The sequence below is a fragment of the Parasteatoda tepidariorum genome, chromosome 3 (genome assembly GCF_982258835.1).
Source record: "Parasteatoda tepidariorum strain Cologne lab strain chromosome 3, Ptep-v5.0, whole genome shotgun sequence".
In the NCBI taxonomy this organism is placed as follows: domain Eukaryota; kingdom Metazoa; phylum Arthropoda; class Arachnida; order Araneae; family Theridiidae; genus Parasteatoda; species Parasteatoda tepidariorum.
This window is the reverse complement of record NC_141757.1, coordinates 61,499,527-61,517,175: the sequence shown is the minus strand read 5'-3', so window position 1 is coordinate 61,517,175 and position 17,649 is coordinate 61,499,527. Positions and strand designations below refer to the sequence as shown.

General features: G+C 27.8%; 1 protein-coding gene across 5 annotated transcripts in view; it reads right to left on the bottom strand.

The window, feature by feature from the left end:
- LOC107445000 (uncharacterized) overlaps positions 1-17,649 on the bottom strand; it is a 42,381-nt gene that overhangs the window by 4,869 nt on the left and 19,863 nt on the right. For 4 of the 5 annotated variants that reach the window (XM_016059302.4, XM_016059304.4, XM_016059303.4 and 1 more), the window contains exons 14-19: positions 16,524-16,607; positions 10,723-10,962; positions 9,776-9,921; positions 9,569-9,674; positions 6,053-6,127; positions 3,652-3,759 (exon numbers count right to left, since the gene is read on the bottom strand). In XM_016059302.4, coding sequence (XP_015914788.1) covers positions 3,652-3,759; positions 6,053-6,127; positions 9,569-9,674; positions 9,776-9,921; positions 10,723-10,962; positions 16,524-16,607 — 759 coding nt within the window. The remainder of the gene's footprint in view (positions 1-3,651; positions 3,760-6,052; positions 6,128-9,568; positions 9,675-9,775; positions 9,922-10,722; positions 10,963-16,523; positions 16,608-17,649) is intronic. The other variant, XM_016059305.4, reaches the window with a different exon arrangement.

The window sequence follows — 17,649 nt, the reverse complement described above, 5'->3', positions numbered from 1 at the left end:
ATAACTACTATAATGAAACATTAAATCATACTGTTTTAAACTGCTTTAATAATTTAATTTTGATACTGTTTTAAACTGATACTTCAAATTCAGTTATCTTGTTTTATAAATTTAATCTTTCTGTCCATTCTTAACTATTTCTATAAGTTCTATCTTATTACAGGTTCTGGGTAATCTTTATTTATGCTCTAGTAAGCATTTTTGTCTGCAGATCTATACATTTATGACTTTTCGTTATTATCGAAGATTATGCAAATTTATACTTAAACAATTTAAACTTATTAAGAAATGTAAACTTATATTATGAAATTAAAAAAAAAAATCTACACAGTTTTATTCTATGCATGTAGACTTATTTCATAAACACGAATTTTATCCATTATTATAAATTCATTACACATACATTTATAACGATAAAAATATCTTGCAGAAAGATATTGGTTCTAGTTAGGTTTGTCGCAAAAAGTCAGAAAAAATTCTGCCACAGGGCAAATAACTCATAATGCAATTCGAGAATCTAATTACAGACATAAAGATTCTAGGTTTGATCCAGGCCACCAGAAAATGAACACTTAACTATCTCACTCCTTGACAGAGGGAAACACTACACTATTTTTTCTTGCTTTACAATTTCCCTAGATTTGACAAATAAATAGTCTGGATCTCATATGTTATCTTTCTTACATTCCATTACAATGTGTATTTATAGAATCATTGTCAATAAAATGAAGTAAAAGTATACACATTACAGGAGTAGAAATTAAGTAGCAAGTCGAAGCACCATTTATTAAAAGATATTACTAGTCAGTACACATGTTTTAATCATGTAATGCCATAATCATGTTGAGCTATACTATTTCGTGAAAAAAAAAAAAAAAAAAACACTATCTAAAAGATTAAACAGAAAAATCAAAGAGTCAAAACTGCATATCATTTTCCTAAATCAATTACTCTTCTTAGACTATTCTGAAGTCCCAACAGAAAGACTAATAATTTTCTGACTTGAGATCAGCACTAGAAGCGAGTTGTAATGATCCATTTCCCCATTGTCATTTCTGCAAAGAGCAAACTTTTCATGGAATCCTTTAAAAAACCTTCTATTCCAGATCTTATCTGTCCTAGAAGCCTATCATCCATGATAGCAAGACTTTGAATACGCCACTTCAAGAGCATGAAGATACTACCCCATATGCAGACATTGCCCTAAAATCCAATTAACATCAGCACACCATTTTAACTTCCTGGCTATTTGAGCTGCATTGTTTAAACTCTACAAATCACCAGAAGGCAGTAAACTGCAGAAGGCATATACAGTTCCTAGGTGACAGAGTTCTCAAAACTCATCCTTCGAACTTTTGAAAATATTTAGCAATGATATAGACAAGACAATAACAACATTACTTACTAGTCTAGGGTATCACTGATAATTATTTTATGGTGATCTAAGGTAAATTTTAAAGGCTTCAGATCAACAGAGGATTTTAAGCCCTGCATAAGGACCCATAGGGTGATATTTAATAAAAGGAAAAACTATATCAAAACTTAACACTTTACTACTGTGGGAAAACTGAAAACATCTAAACTTGTTTGATTTCAGGAAAAAACAGAGGAGTTGAAATGCTATAAGAAACATCTCTAAGTGTCATCAGGCATCAAACAGGTTTAGATGTTTTTCATCTCACCTTCTTCAGATGAGATTTGACAGATTCTGAGGACATTTTTGCTTCGAACTTAAATATTAATTTGTGAACTCCACAGTGTGTATACTTTTTTTTGACAAGGATACTGAAAACATTCTTTGGTAATCAATATTAAAATATCAGAAATTCAATGTATCCAGGTAAGAATGAAAAAGAACAGAAGGTGAGAACTCACCAAGTAATACTAAATATAACCAAATAAAAGAAAGCAGAAAGAAAGCGTTGAAAAAAAAATCTAAAAATAAACACCAACCAGATTGTGTTTTCACAAAAAAAATAAAAAAAATAAAAAAAAAAAAAATTAATATGTGTATTTTTTGAAATGCAATGTTTTCCTTTAAAACATATTTTGTGTTGCCCTGGAAAAAAAAGTTTTTACGTAAAAACATTAAAAAAGTTGATTTTAAGAATTATTGCAGTGAACCAAAGTACCACAATAAACAAGGAAACCTTTGCCAAAAGAAATGTACTCATAATATGAATGTATATGCTTGAAAATTACTCTAAAGATGCAATTTTTTTCCTTTTTCAAATAACTAATTTTTTTAAACGGAAAAAAAGGGGTATATCAACCCATAGCATATTAAGAGCTAAGCAAAAATCAGATTAGTATTTTTAATGCACATTAATGGAGTTCAAAATAATAATTATGATAAATAGAAAGTAAGCAATAAAGGGATGATGAAAGAATGATACATAAGCATGCATACTAAAAAGTCTTTCCACACATCTTCTTTACTTCGTTATTCAAAAGAAAAATAACTTACCTTTAAATTGTTAACTCGCAAAGTAATTCGATGGTTAAATTAAAACCAAACAAGAGTCAACAATAGAGAAAGCTACTATATTTATTTATTGAAAAAATTCAAGTTAAGAGAATGGTAAGTTAAAAAGCATGAGGATAAAAAAAAACATTAAAAAATTTATTTAAATAATGGACAATTTTTTCATATTCAAAACATCCAATAGCTTCTTGAAATTAAAATGAAAGCAATTAGGTGTTTTTTTTTAAATATTTTCTTATTTCATTTAATTTTTGATTATTTTCAGATTAAATTATAAGACTCTTGATTATCAATTAGTCCGTCAGAATATTTGGGTAAAATATGAATAAAAATTCTTTTGCCATATCATGATTCATTACAAAAATTTTAATGGATTCATTGAGTAACAATGTATAATAATAAAATTAAGTTTGTTCGATTGTATGTCTTTTTTATAACTCCAGAAGTTTGTTCGATCATCCTGTAATTTGAGATTGAGTTAGAGTCAAAAGTAACAAATAAGGGGGAAGGGAGCAAAATGTTTGTTTTTATTAAAGCTATTGCCTTTTAAGAACAGAAAAAAGATAAATAAGAATCTATCACCAGAAATGGTAAGTGAAGCCTCTTCGCAATAATAATAATAAAAAAAATCAACTTTTAAAATTTTATATTCAGTTACCTAATCATACAGATGGTTTTTATGCATTGCAATTATATGTATGCAGGGCTGCCAACTACTACATTCTCTGTAAAATATTTTATAGAGTGTTAGACAATCACAATCTAAAACATTCAGAATTTTGTTTCATTTTTCCAATATTTAAAAAGCTTCATCAGGAATGATTTTGACCAAAGTGGCAAGTCATATGAACTTTTGAATCATTCACATGTAGCGATTAAGTAAATAACTGGAACATAAGCTTAGCTATCACTACAAGAAACTTTCCCCAAAAGTGTAAAAATTTGACACCCCTGTGTATCCACCCAAATTATTCAATTGACTAATTAATATTTTTTTTAAAAAATTTATTCGTAAAATATTCCCCAAACAAGTAAAATTATTAAATAACTACCATTTTTCTGCTCATCTTTTCAAAATAATGTTTGAAAGCTTAAACGCAGCCAAACAAAATGATAATTTCTCATAACTTTATGTAATGAAGTATAAATTAATAAATGTATTTTACCTCTGAGAGCAAAAGGGTTAACGTAAGAAGAATGACCATTAAATTGATTAGTGTTTTCTTCAAGTGTTAATTGTTGTAGAGCTTTCATCCAGAGTTGAGCATTGCTTCCTACACAGAATAATAGTAACAATTAAAATATGTACATATTTTAAATGCTTGAATTATCAGTTAAAATTTAATGTTATATTAAAATTTCAGCACTTTATTTATATTTCACTAAAAATTTCAAAATTACCTTTTAGAATAATAATTTTCCTTTTAATTATTGTAATTCTAATTTTTTAATTCAATGTATTTTAAGGAAGTTCCAACTAATACCGCGGATATTGAAGATCACATAAATAGGCCTATGCGGTGAAATTTAGGATTTTTTAATCAATGAAAGTTTTTGCTTTATTTTTCAATTTTTTTTAAAGGGGTCAACGCAAAATTTTAAAGATCTGGCAATTCATATTTTATTTTCATTTGGTTATTCTAACTGTAACTTTATTCATATTGCTTATATGTAGACGCGTTATTATTAGTATTTTCTCAGATACTTTTGACTTGTGTATCATCGAATTTTAATCTTTTGTTTTAATATTTGATTTTTTGACTTCATTTTATTTAGTTTATCCATTATGGGGCCTACGGGCATAGTCAGATTTTGGTTTTACCACTGACTACAGAAAAGGTCCCATATATTAGCCGACAGTGTGTCCTCTGATGAAGTGCTGCTTTTGGTATCTAACTTTTTATTTAAATTCTTTAAATAAAATAACAAGACAGCAAGCAAGCTTATCAGTTTGCATGTTAGGTATATTTGTGCTATTGAAATATACAAGTGTGATAGTGGCACAAAGCTGAAAATTTTATGTGCAAAATATTGACAAAAAATTATTTACTATACATGCTTCATATTTAACATGATTTTATAAACTAAGATTTATAATTAAATTACCCACTAATGAAGAATATCACACCTATATATTAAGTAATTTAGAAAAAAAACAACAACTTAATTCTGACAAAAATCATGATATTGTATTTTGAAACTGGGTGAATGCGAATCATATTACATAGATTTCAAATCAAGTATAAATACGAAAATCGATAATTTATATTACAAATCACAAGATTGGGTTTAAAAAGAGTGTGAAGACAAATCACAATATTGAATTTTAAAAACGAGTGAATACGATTCGTAAAGTTGGTTTTAAAATTGTGTAAATACACATCGCAATGTATGATTTTTAAATCATATAAATATGAATCACAATGAGCAACTATGAAATCAGATAAAAGTGAAAATTGATGTTTGATACTAAAATCGTGTGAAGAAACGCAATATTAACGAGTTCCAAATATTCAAAATGGCAATAATTTGTAAAACCAAAAATTTCAAAATGTAAATTTTTGATTGTGATTGTCGACTGTGATTTGATTGTGATTTTTGTCGGATTAAAAGTTTTTGATTTGCAGAAGTCTGTGAATTAATGGTCTAGAGATAGCAGAGTACTGCTATATGTGCAAAAAATCACATGAATAAAAAAAAAAGTAAATAATTCACAAAAAACAATAAATCATATTTTAAGTTAAAGAAAATTTAATTCAGTTTAAAAATGTCACAATAGATACAATTAATAAGGATTTTTAATCATAAATGAAATTTAAAACTATACTATGCAAATTTAATTACTACAAATTCAAATTGATCAGAATATATTCAAATTATAAGTTATTCAACGAGGGACTTGGTTATAATTTTTTATTTAAAATTTATTACTATCTTTAATTCATCCTTCTTAAAAGTAAGTAATTTTAGACTAGTTTAAGAATATGCATCTTCAAAAATTTTACTCTTAAACAAAAAAAAATAATTTTTTTTTTAATAGTAATTGAAATAAACTCCTCTGCAGCTAAAATATATATATATTTTATAACCTACTTTTTATTTGAATCTCACTTCAATATTTTTTTTGGCATTTATTCAATTCTTATGTAAGTAAAAAGCTGAACAAAAAAATATATTTTTTAATAGGAATTTCCCTTATTTTCAGAAATTTTTTTAAACACACAGAAAACAGAATTTCAAATTAAAATGAGAGAAATTATTAGAAAATTTCAGTTGTTAAAAGTCTTACTTGAAAAATCCAGTAAATTTGTGCATTATATAATATACTAAATAGAATGAAACATTTTTATTAATAGAAAATTAATCATAGGTAGCCAGCTTATAAATTTGAAATGCTTTTACCACAAACTGATAAAAATGTTAAAATATAGGATTTTTCAAAAAAACAAAAAAAAAAAAAAAAAAAATCTAAAAGATTAATAACAGCTTATTTAAATATTATCTGTCTTATGCTTTTTAAGAGTATATAACTGTTACATAAATAAAAAAATCACAAATGTTTCTTACTGTCAGCAGAATTTAAAAGCGGACCCTCGTTAGACAGCCATGGAAATTCCCTTCCTTGATTGTTCCAAGTTGGCCCTATTTAAAGAAGAATGCTCAATTAAGCACAGTATAAAATATAAATCAAGGGAAAAGGGATGTGTTAAAAGAAGTACATGTTGCTCCCATTTTGAAGCTGACAGTATCACTGTAGTTAAATTTAACTAACACAAGAGCTTTATTGATGGCTGATCAAGTGATGGTATAAACTATGACTGTTGCATTCAAAGAAAAGGAAGGACACAATGAATCTAGGGGCCTTGGAACAAGAGTTTACTCAAAACGACTAACTCAAAGAGAGGCTCGAATAAAAGACAACAATATCATAAAAGAAATATAGGCAAGAAAATTTTTAAAATCTATCATTCAAGGTCATTCATTTACTCTCCCACCAATGAAATTTACAGGATTATAACAAAACGAAATCATTTAATAACTTTTTTTGTTAAGATACCTCATAGCTTAAATGTTTATTTTGCTCCCATCTTTGAAAGTGATAAAAAAAATAAATAAATAAAACCTCTAAAGATTCACTCAAAAATATTAGACCTCAAAGGTTTGTTAGATTCAAAATTTATTCGTTATTAGTAATCCATGAAAGATTCAAAAATTCTTATAACTAAAATTTGTAAAAGAATAAATTGCAGTGTCTTTATTTTTAAGTAAAGATAAATCTTAATTCAAAGGTTTATATTTTAAAAAGCAATTTTTTGCTATAAAAAATGGTGGACAAAATTATGCCACATAAATTAATGTACTGAATACTCATGATTGTTTAAGAAATAATTGCAATAATTTGTTAAGAATTGTAATAAATTGTTAAGAATATAATTTTATTTAAAAAATCATTTACTTTTTACTGACTCAAATATTCACATGTTGTATTCTCATGTCATATTCACAAGTTGTAATGATATTCCATTAAAAACTAGGTAGTAAAAACCATGCGAGTCTAAAGCAATAGCTGCTAAAAACCAAATTTAAGTTTAAATAATTGCAAATTTAGTAAGTAATAAAGTGACTTTTTACTTTCACAATTCAAATTTAATATATTATACTTCCCCATTAAAAATATTGAGATTTTTAAAACAAGATGGTAATCTGCAAGAATAATTTTTGAAGAAAGTGATAGATTAAACCATATGGATTTACAATGAAATCATAAAGTGCCAAGCATGTCAAAAAAGTCTTTAGTCAATTGCAAAATTCTCATGCTTTTTACTATTTTTTTAGAAACATCAGAATTTTAAAAACAATTCAGAAATATAAAGCAATTAACAAAAAATAAATTAATAACAAAATAAATGAAAGAAAACTATAAGATTACATAAATGTACAGTGCGCAAAATAAAAAACGGACTACCCTAAATAACTTTTGAGCTAATTATTGGATCTTCACGTTCTAGGACTTAATCTAAATGGTTCAAGGGGATGAACTCAAATACAATTCATTAGTGTAAATTAGTTTAAGCTACGAAATTAGACACAAAAACAGAATGCCTTTTTATCGACGGATTTGGATTTCTAACCCCTAAAATACGAGGGTGGGGGGTGTAACCACCACCTGGGGTAATAGGGTCGAGATGGTTTAGTGAGAAAAGAAATCCAAAGTGTGGAAGCCTTAAAGCTAATTTTACTTTTTGCGTATTTCGCAAACCTCAAGAACTTCTTCAGCAAATTGAAAAATTTTTGCTCACATTTATAAAATTCATCTACCCAAAGATAATTCTTCGCAAAAAATATATTTTAGTATATAATTATCTTGAAAAGTTTTGAATTGTAAGACATGTAATTTTTTACATCATTTTAAAGTATGTAAAATTACATACTTTAAAATAATGTAAAAAACTGCGTACCTTAGAATTCAAATTTTGCGACTACTACTAAATAAAATAACAAATATTTAAGTTTAATTTTTGCATAGAATTATCTTTGGATAAACAAATTTTATAAGTGTGTGCAAAAATATTTCAATAAGCTTAAAAAAAATCTCAAAAAACATTACGGAGTTCTAACTTTGGACTGCTCTCCTGATTCAACTATGAGGACTATATTTTTTAAGTTGCGGCTACCACCTATAATTTGGAGGTCGAAAACCTAAATCTGTAGAAAAAAAAAGGTATGCTTATTCAGAGAAAGTGCGTTTTTATTTTTGATTTTGTAACTTATAATATCGTCTGCACCAATTAATTAGTGTATTTGAGGTTACCCTCTCGAACCATTAAGAATGAGTCTTAGAATGTGAGTAGCTGATCATTAGATCAAAAGTTATTTAGGATGGTCTGATTTTTTGGGGCACTGTACAATGATACAATCTAAAAATTCAATGTGCCAAAAAGTGATTACTCAAATGTGAGACGTGAAATTTATGTGTTGTAATGCTATCATAATAAAACAACCAAGATTTTAAAAACCACATGAAATTCTGCAGTAATAACTAATGAAAAACCAATTGACAAGACTAAATAAACTTACGATCAAATTGTTAGGAATTGAGTCAATCAAAAACGGTTATTTGAAGGCAGGATTTAAACTGTAGAAATGTTTTTAATGATATTGCAACATGTAGCAATATCATATTAAAAACAATGGGATTTTATAATCTATGCACAAAAGTGTTGATTAACTGGCCAAAACATAATATGCACTTTTACGTTTGAGCAGTCTAAATCAAGCTTATTTTTCTTTAAAAATACCAACCTGTAATGTAATTAATACTTTTGGTATATAAGTTTGACTTTTAAGTAGCTCTTTTCATAGCAATGGCCCCTTATTGGTGACCGGTAATAGCTAATCTAGAGATTTATTTGGACTACAAGACCTTAAATGTCACTTCTAGATGTTGCTGGAAAGTGGGACCACAAAACAAGAACATTTCAATCCATCTGTTTAAGATTGCAAACTTTTGTTAAATTCCACAACGGCCATTTTGCATCATACGGATGGAATAAGGCTATATTACACAAGATTTTTATAGCTACATTTTACTTATAATGCATTACTGCATACTGAATTAGTTTAAGCATCAAAATACTCTAAAACTGAAAAAAGCTAGTTTAAAAAAAAAAAAAAAAACAGTAAAACCAATTCTGATTAAAGCAGGTACCACTTATCTTATAAAACACTTGGTAATTGATTTAAAGCTAAAAAACAAAAGTTTTAATGAATGACTATATATTTTCTGGTAATCATTTAATTTGTTCAAATATATCTAGTAGTCATCAGTAAATCTTTTTACTTACTGCTATCTAATTTAGATGCTCGGTAAAAATTTAAAAATATAGATAGGAAAGAGCACTACAGAAATATACATAGAACTAATTACCCTTAAAAATATTTATCACAGATTCAAAGGAAATTTAATTTTCAAATTTAATATTACTAAATTTTTTTAAATAAATATTACACATTAACATCACATATTTAATTTCTATTATAAACAACAAATTTATGCCAAAACAAAAAATATATTTTTCTTACCATTTTGATTATGACTTTTTTGCATATTTCTAGAATTTAAATTATAAACCATTTCTGGAAGTATGCTTCGAAAGCGTTCTTCGAAACTTTTCTTTCGTATATTTTCCTGAAGTATAAAATATAGTTTTAGATTGATAAATAAAATTTCTATGTTAGATGGAAATCTAAAGGGAACAAGCATGCTGAATTCAGAAAAACATAGCTTACCATTAAGCTTTCGCGTGAAATTTGTGGTGGATATTGCTGCTTGAATTGGTTTGAAATATTAAGAGGGTTTTGTGATTGATCTTGCTGATAATAATGGGAGCAACCATTTAAAGTTTGTCTAGTTGGTAGCTTGCAAGGAATAAAATCTACAAAGAGATGACATAAATTACAACAAGCATAAAATACCGGGGTTGCAAGATAAAAGGCAACATGCTTTGTGCTTTATAATTATGACATAGCATTTTGTATTGCATGAAAATAGAGGCTCAACTAAAAAGGCTGTGAGAAGAGAAAATGGAATTCAAAGACGTTAATTTGCAGAGATGCTTTTCTGTAGTCATGAAACAATGTAGGCACAGCAAAATACATTTTTTTCAAATCAATAAATAAACTTTAATACATTTATTACAAATACCTTGTAAACCAATAGTATTTTTACATGTCAGAAAATTGTTTTGAATAAAAAAATCAACACAAAGAGAAGGCTGTTTTGAATTGAAAAGAACTGAAAGAACTTTCAGAACTTTTCGCCAAAGAAAATAAAGTACCTTAAGTATCTTTTGAGTACCTAACACCAGAGGAAAAAATTTCATTTTAAACTACATCATTATTTTGCTAAAAACTGGACTTACACTTAGGGTACCCTTCTAGGGAGTCTGGTGAAATAAAAAGAGAGTGAGGAAGAAAAGATTAAAGTATGCCACTGAGTTTATTACTGTTAATCTAAAAACTTATTGAATTATTACTTTTTTTTTTACCTTAGCATAAGAGATTTAAAGGCCTAATAATATTTTTAATCAACTAGGCAATAAAAAATTTTAGTCGCAAGTTTCAACAGATAGAGGATTTACTTACTGATTTAACTATAAAAAAGTAGAACAACAAAAATACCTGAAAGAAATTATTAATATTGTTAAAAAGTCAAAAATCATGTGTTGCATTAATACCTGTGTTTGAAGGACCATACATTCCAGCCATGTGGTTGAGGGTATTTGTTTGAGGAACTTGCCTGGAACAGAAGCCAGGAGGTGGAACAGATATTCTTTGTTGGTTTGGCACCGGTGTTTTAATGGGTTGGAAAAATCCTGGGGGCGTTTGCATTTCTGAATATGTGGGGGGATTATGTACAGCTTCTTTGGCCATCAAATCAGCTAGACCTTTAGAAGATTCGTTCCAAGGATCAAAATCTAAACATGAAGATTTCATTTTTAAAATGATGTTGTGGCTAATATATGGCTACATCTCAGAGAATAAATACTCATAAGATATGAAGGAAGGTGCATATATATAGTTAAATTTTGTAAAGGCTTAGAATAAATGCTCATATGATAATACTTTAATGCTTAGAAAATCAGATGCACTTTTAATGCTGAACGTAAAAACATCCTTTCATATATCAGATTGAGTTAAATGAACTTTTGATACTTCTGCTCTGCAACATATTTTATTTTTATTAAAAATTTACTACTAGTGGAGCAAGTGTTGTTTTGTATTTTGAAACAGTAAAAATATTTGTGTTATACTGTGGAATGAATTTTTAATTCATTATACAAGGCTGCTAGTAAAATAGGATAAAAATAGCACTTACTTAGGGACACCATAATTAATAATGTAGGGACTTTTTGAGGTAAAAAATAACAATAAATAAATGAATATTAAAATACATTTATAGACCTCCAGTTAAATTTACTTATTTTAGGTAATTTATTTATAAAATTTGTTAAATTATTTTTTTTCTATTTATGACATCAAATTATTAGCTCTTTTTTTATTTTTGACTTTCAGTTACACATTAGCTGTTATCATATTTTATGCAATTCTAGCTTTAAGTTATATTACAATTTTGTAGAGCACATTGTTGATTTCAGGGATTAATTTGTCTGATACGGCTACTTGTCTTTTCTTGAAGGAATGAAATAAACTGGCAATGGATATAAAAAACAATAATTGGCTTTTCACTATTTTATATATCCAGTTATTCTTATGTAACTAACTGAAGTCAGTGTCCTCTTCTTTTCTGCATTAAATATTGGAAGAAATATTCATTGAAACATTTTTTTAGAAAATCTGATTTACTGTAGGTTAGCTGCTGTTGTCTTTTCATCTTGATGGCCAGTCACAGAAATGGTTCAATACTGATACTATAAAATCAGATTAAATTTTTAAAGCTTTCTTAAAATAAATAAATAAAATTAAAAAAAAACCTAGCGTGCAGAGCATGTATCAATGCCCAATATTCTTTTTTAAAAATTTTATTAATATTTCTATTAAGTAGTCATATTGAGTTTACTAGTAAAATTTAATTTCATAACTAAATTCAGACAGTTTCTTATTGACGAAATTTGGGTTATCATGCGTCATATAAAATCTTTAAAAAGCTAATTTGCATTTACTATGTCCTAAATATACATTGTTGATGCCTGTAACAACGTGCTGTGTTGGTGACCCTATGCAGTTTTTCAACTATTTGCTGGAGTTTTTTTTTCTTCCTTCAGTAGCTGAGTAATCTTTATGAATCAATTTAATACGAAAATGAAATACTATTTCCAGTGGCGTAGCGAGGGGTGGGCAAGGGGGGGCATCATGCCCCGGGCGCTACTCACAAATGGGCGCCAAATGGTCAGCAAAACAAAAAATTGCTGGATAATTTTTTTTTATTATAATTGATTTCTGGAAAATATATTTTAAATTAGTGCCAGTGTAATACAATAAATGTTAATTCATAAACATTATTCAAAATATTTAATTCATATTAAATATTATATTTAATTATTTATATTAAATATATTTCAATATTTAATTCACGTCCTTGTCATCGCGCTCTGCTTAGAATAAAAATGAAATTTTATTAAATGTTATATATAAGTTTAATGTCAGCATAAATTATATTGTATCTTTCACTATGTTACTACCTTTCAAGTTCAAGGCATTCTTGGTAAGTAATAAATCAAATAAGATTACTTACTCGACGATTCTATTATTAAGTGAATAGAGTATGAAAAAATTTGTTAACAGAAAAATTTGTTGTTCTCATATTTGTCACCACAGATTCAAAATGAATTCATTCATCTTCTGGCATCTACAGTTCGAAATCAACTAATAAATGATATCAAAAGAAAGAAATATTATGGACTTTAGTTTGATTCAACTCCTGATATCTCTCATCGAGAACAAATATCCCAAGTCGCTAGGTATGTAGATGCTGATTTTATCAATAAAAAAGTTTCCCTCAAAGAATCTTTTTTGAGTTTTATTGAAATACATGCTAAAGATGCAGTCTCGATCGAAAATACAATTTTAGAGAAAATAAATTACGATGAAATTTCATTAACAAACTGCAGATCACAATGTTACGATATTGCTGCCGTGATGGCAGGTCACACATCTGAAACGCGATGGAACGCCTGAATACAAGCAGTTAGTGTTATCATCTATGGGCTCGTGAATATAAAAGAACTAATAGAAAAATTGGCAGAGCACACTACCCTACAAGTGACAACAGAAGTGAAGCTACAATTCTGTTGCAAAATATACTAACCTTTAGTTTTATAACTTTAGATCATTTCTGGTATGAAATCTTAAGAAGGATTGATCGTGTGCTGCTCAGATCACAAGATCCTAGAATGAATTTTAGAGAAGTGTTCCATGATCTTGAAACATTAGCGACTGAACTAGCCGAAATTTGAGACAAGCTCTGTAAAGAGGCAATAGAAGAAGCAGAGTTTCTTTGTGAAAAATGGGATTTGGATACAACAATACGTGCCTGGAGAAATGGCTATGGTGGTCTTTCAACAGAAAGTGAAATTTCTCGCGTTATGAAAAGCACTCTTGATCGTCTCCAACAAGAAATGTGTACACGATTTACACGATTAAGTGACCTTAATTTCAAATTTGGATTTCTACTAGACGTTGAAAATTTATTAAACAAGGATAATGTTGATAACGACCTTGAAAAAAAATTTTAAAAATCTGGGTGAATTTTATAATACAGATTTCAATGTAACAGAACTTTTTTATCAAAATATGTGACAGCAAAATTTTACTCCGCAGTAGAAAAGAAATTATACCTAAAACTCCATTAGAATTTCTTACTTTTATAATCAATCTCGAATGGAGAAGATGTTTGTCCAAATCTGAGAGAGGCATTTAAAATACTCCTGACTATCTCAGTATCAATTGCTAGCTGCGAACGTTCATTCTGCAAATTAAAATTAATTTTGACAGATCGGCTAAGTGACCTAGCATTTTTAAGTGTGAAAAGAGAAAAATTTCAAATGATCAATTTTGATGATATTATTGATACATTTGCTTCCTCAAAAGCACGGAAAATTTAGACATAGTAATTAGTTTTATTAATGTATTATAATCATATGATTATTAAATATATGTATCTCCTTAGAGATAATAAATATTTGCTTTTTTATTGTTTTAAAACTGCGTGTTTTTAAAATATTTCTTTATAAATATGTAAAATAAATAATAGGTATCTTTTGAACTAATTCTAGATGATCATATACATTTCAAAATCTAGTCTTGTTCTCTCAACTACATTTTTTGTCTCAAATTTAAAGCTTAGCTTGAGTCTATGACTTTATTTATTTTACTTTATTTATTTATTAATTTGCGAGTATATTTTACAAATAATATTATATGGTTTTCAAATGGGGGGGGGGGGGGGCGCTAAAAGGGTATTGTGCCCCGGGCGCGAGTTAAGCACGCTACGCCACTGACTATTTCAGTTTACTTTTGCTGCTCAAGCGTATGCTAGTTGTATTTCGGACCTGAATCTAGTAACAGATCCAGTTAGCAAAAATACATTTACCTGAGGATTGTGCTACTCAAATATGTAAACATTTGTATGATCTTAAAGATAGCTTTTCTCAAAATTCAACATTAAAATATTATTTGTTATTAGATTTATGATTAATTTAGGTCACTTGAAAAATAAATTTAAATAGCACAGTAAATAACAAATTTTAATAGCATAAAACCTAAGTATGGATAACAATACAGATTACGAAATTTTGCGCGTAGTCGGATTATTTAAAACATGATTAAAGGATATATCTTAATATGAGCTTATCAGTTAAAAAAGGATTGCATAGAAATGCCTTGACGGAATTTTCTGCTAGGCGGGTTAAAAGTTTTGCAATTTCTCAGCATAATAACCCCACTGTCTCGAAGTGACTTCTCCAAAAGTCATTAGTTTTCTGATTGAGTAAGAAAACTATACTTCTATTCAGTTTTCTCTCTCCTTTTGTACATATACTAAAAATTTTTTTTTTCACTAAGCATAAAATGATGGAAAAATAGCCTTAATATGTCACTCAACTATATTAAAGGAAAAAAAAAATTGACTAAGCAGATTTTGTATCTTAATTATGGTATCACATGGTCAGAGGTGTAAATATATTGAATAAAGTGACTGTTAGAATGTTTATTATATTTACTAAAATTTTAAGAATTTTTACTGTATAAGATAGGTTGAACTCCGACCCACCCCAGGGGGGTATACGATGATAAAAGTTAAATTATTGAAAAATTTCTCAAAAAACTAAAATTACAGTAAAATTTTGCCAAATAACAGTGGTGGTGATCAGTTAAAAGTGGATTAACTATAACATTTGACAATTTAAAACAGGCTTTAAAGGCAATAATATCCAATAGCGCCGGTGTAAATGTCGAGAATTAAATGATTATAATAATAAGGAAACAAGAGATAAAAAAATCTCAAAACTAAAATCAATGAAGGCTAAAAGTTCTAAGTGTAAATGTCTAAAAGTAAAAGTCTGACTAGAAGTCGATGAAGTCTAAAATCAAAAGTAGATAAAATTTCAAAATGTAAGGCCAAAAGTTGATTAGTATAAATTAAGGATGACATGTTCTATTGTTGTTCATGACTGGGGTCAGTTGATCTGGGGCTAAAATGTCCTAGAGGGTTTGTTTAATAATTTGAGTCACAATTTTCCTGCAGGTTAATATAGCAAAGAATTGGTGTTCCTCTTCGTAGTTATTCATGTGGGTTCCACGAAGTGACCGGAATCTTGGACAGTGCTTAATTAGATGTTTAATGTTCTGACTCACTCCACAGTAATACAGCTTATACATTTTACTGTATAAGCTGTATTTATAATTTTTAGAACATTTCTTTCTACTTATTGAGAAAGAAAAAAATCTACTAATATATACAGTAGGGAACCGAGAATCCGGAACGATCGGGACCATCGCTATTCCGGATAACTGATCTTTCCGGTTTTCTGAATCGCTACAAAATGCCGTTCTTTTGTTGCTAAACCCAACTTAAAAAAAATGTTTGGAAATAATCTTGAAAAGAAGAAAAAATTAAACACTAATGATTATTTCCAAAATGATGGTAAGATAAACATCTTTCAAAAAAGAAAGAAAAATCCTAAAATCTTAATAGGAAAAAAACATTTTTCAAAAAAAAAAAAAAAAAAAAAAAAAAAAAAAAAAAAAAAAAAAAAAAGGGGGGGGGGGGGAATTTATTGAATTTCGTTCCGGTTTTTTGGTTTTCTGATTTGCGGATAACGGGTTCTGTGCTGTATATATAATTTTTATACAGTAACAGGCAATCAGAACGATTTGTTGGGATTAAAAAGTTCTACTGTAATTAAATTCATTACAAATTAGGCTATAATTATGAGTATGTTTGAAATTGTTTCAATAATTGAAATTATATGCGTAACTGGTAGTATTATCACATGCAACATCACAAAAATGCACATACCTAAATCATCCTCAGGCAGTTGTTTTTGGGATTCTTCATAGGAGTATGTTGAATTCCAATCTGAGTTATCTGTGTTAGAAGGTTCTAAAAGAATTAATGAAAATTAAATGGAATTTGCATTTTATTTTAATACATACTAATTACTTTTTCACATTAAGGTTTAATAAAAACTAAAAGCGACATAAATACTGGTGTTTTCTTTTGTGTGAATATTTTCAACATATAAGTCTTACTCAATAATTTAATGACTTAGAAAATCAAGTAAATTGATAAATAGATTATAAAAATCAAATTTTTTTTAATGAAAGCTAGTATAATTTATCACGATTTTAAAAATTTCAATCAGTTAACATTAAGTCCAGGCAACAGAACTTAAAAATAGACATTACTCTGAAAAACTGATGACAGTTTTTATTTTTTTATGGTGTATTAAACACGAATCCACATTTAAAAATTTTTTAGGAGAAAATCTCAAAAAATCTAATTTAACACAAAATATTTTTTTTTCTGGTTTATGGCAGCATGTTGAAAAATTGGACAAAATTTGTTATGAATTCTGTGCAATATAACTGTAACTATAACATAAATGTAGGGAAATAAATCAAAGAATTACTAATATGGGAGAGCCCCAACCGTAAATTGAGGACATTTGAAGCTTTAACAGTCTGTTTTTAAATTTTTAGCAATTAAAATTTACTATATGAATCTAAACTTTTTGATGCAAAGGGTAAGTTTATACAGAACAAAAATAATAATCTTACTAATTAAAAAAAAACTATAAACAAAAAAGGGTTTCATTTGGCAAGTTTAGAACAAAGTTTCGATTATGGAAATTTCACATTCAGATCTATTTTCTTAGGGTGAATGTTGATGATGTCAATGAATGAAGAATGATGTTACTCGAAAGTTTTATTATTATTTTTTTAAAGAATTTCATAACTCAGGCCTCTATGGTAAAAACATACAATACTAAATGAAAAATCTGAAGACATTGTCGTTAAGCAATGCAATTATAAATTAGTTAAATTCTGTATATAAGTTTATTTAGATAGCTGTTTATTGCCATCACTTGCCTTAATCATTAATTTCCTTATTTCCTGTAAAAAGAGGCATAACCAGAGAGACT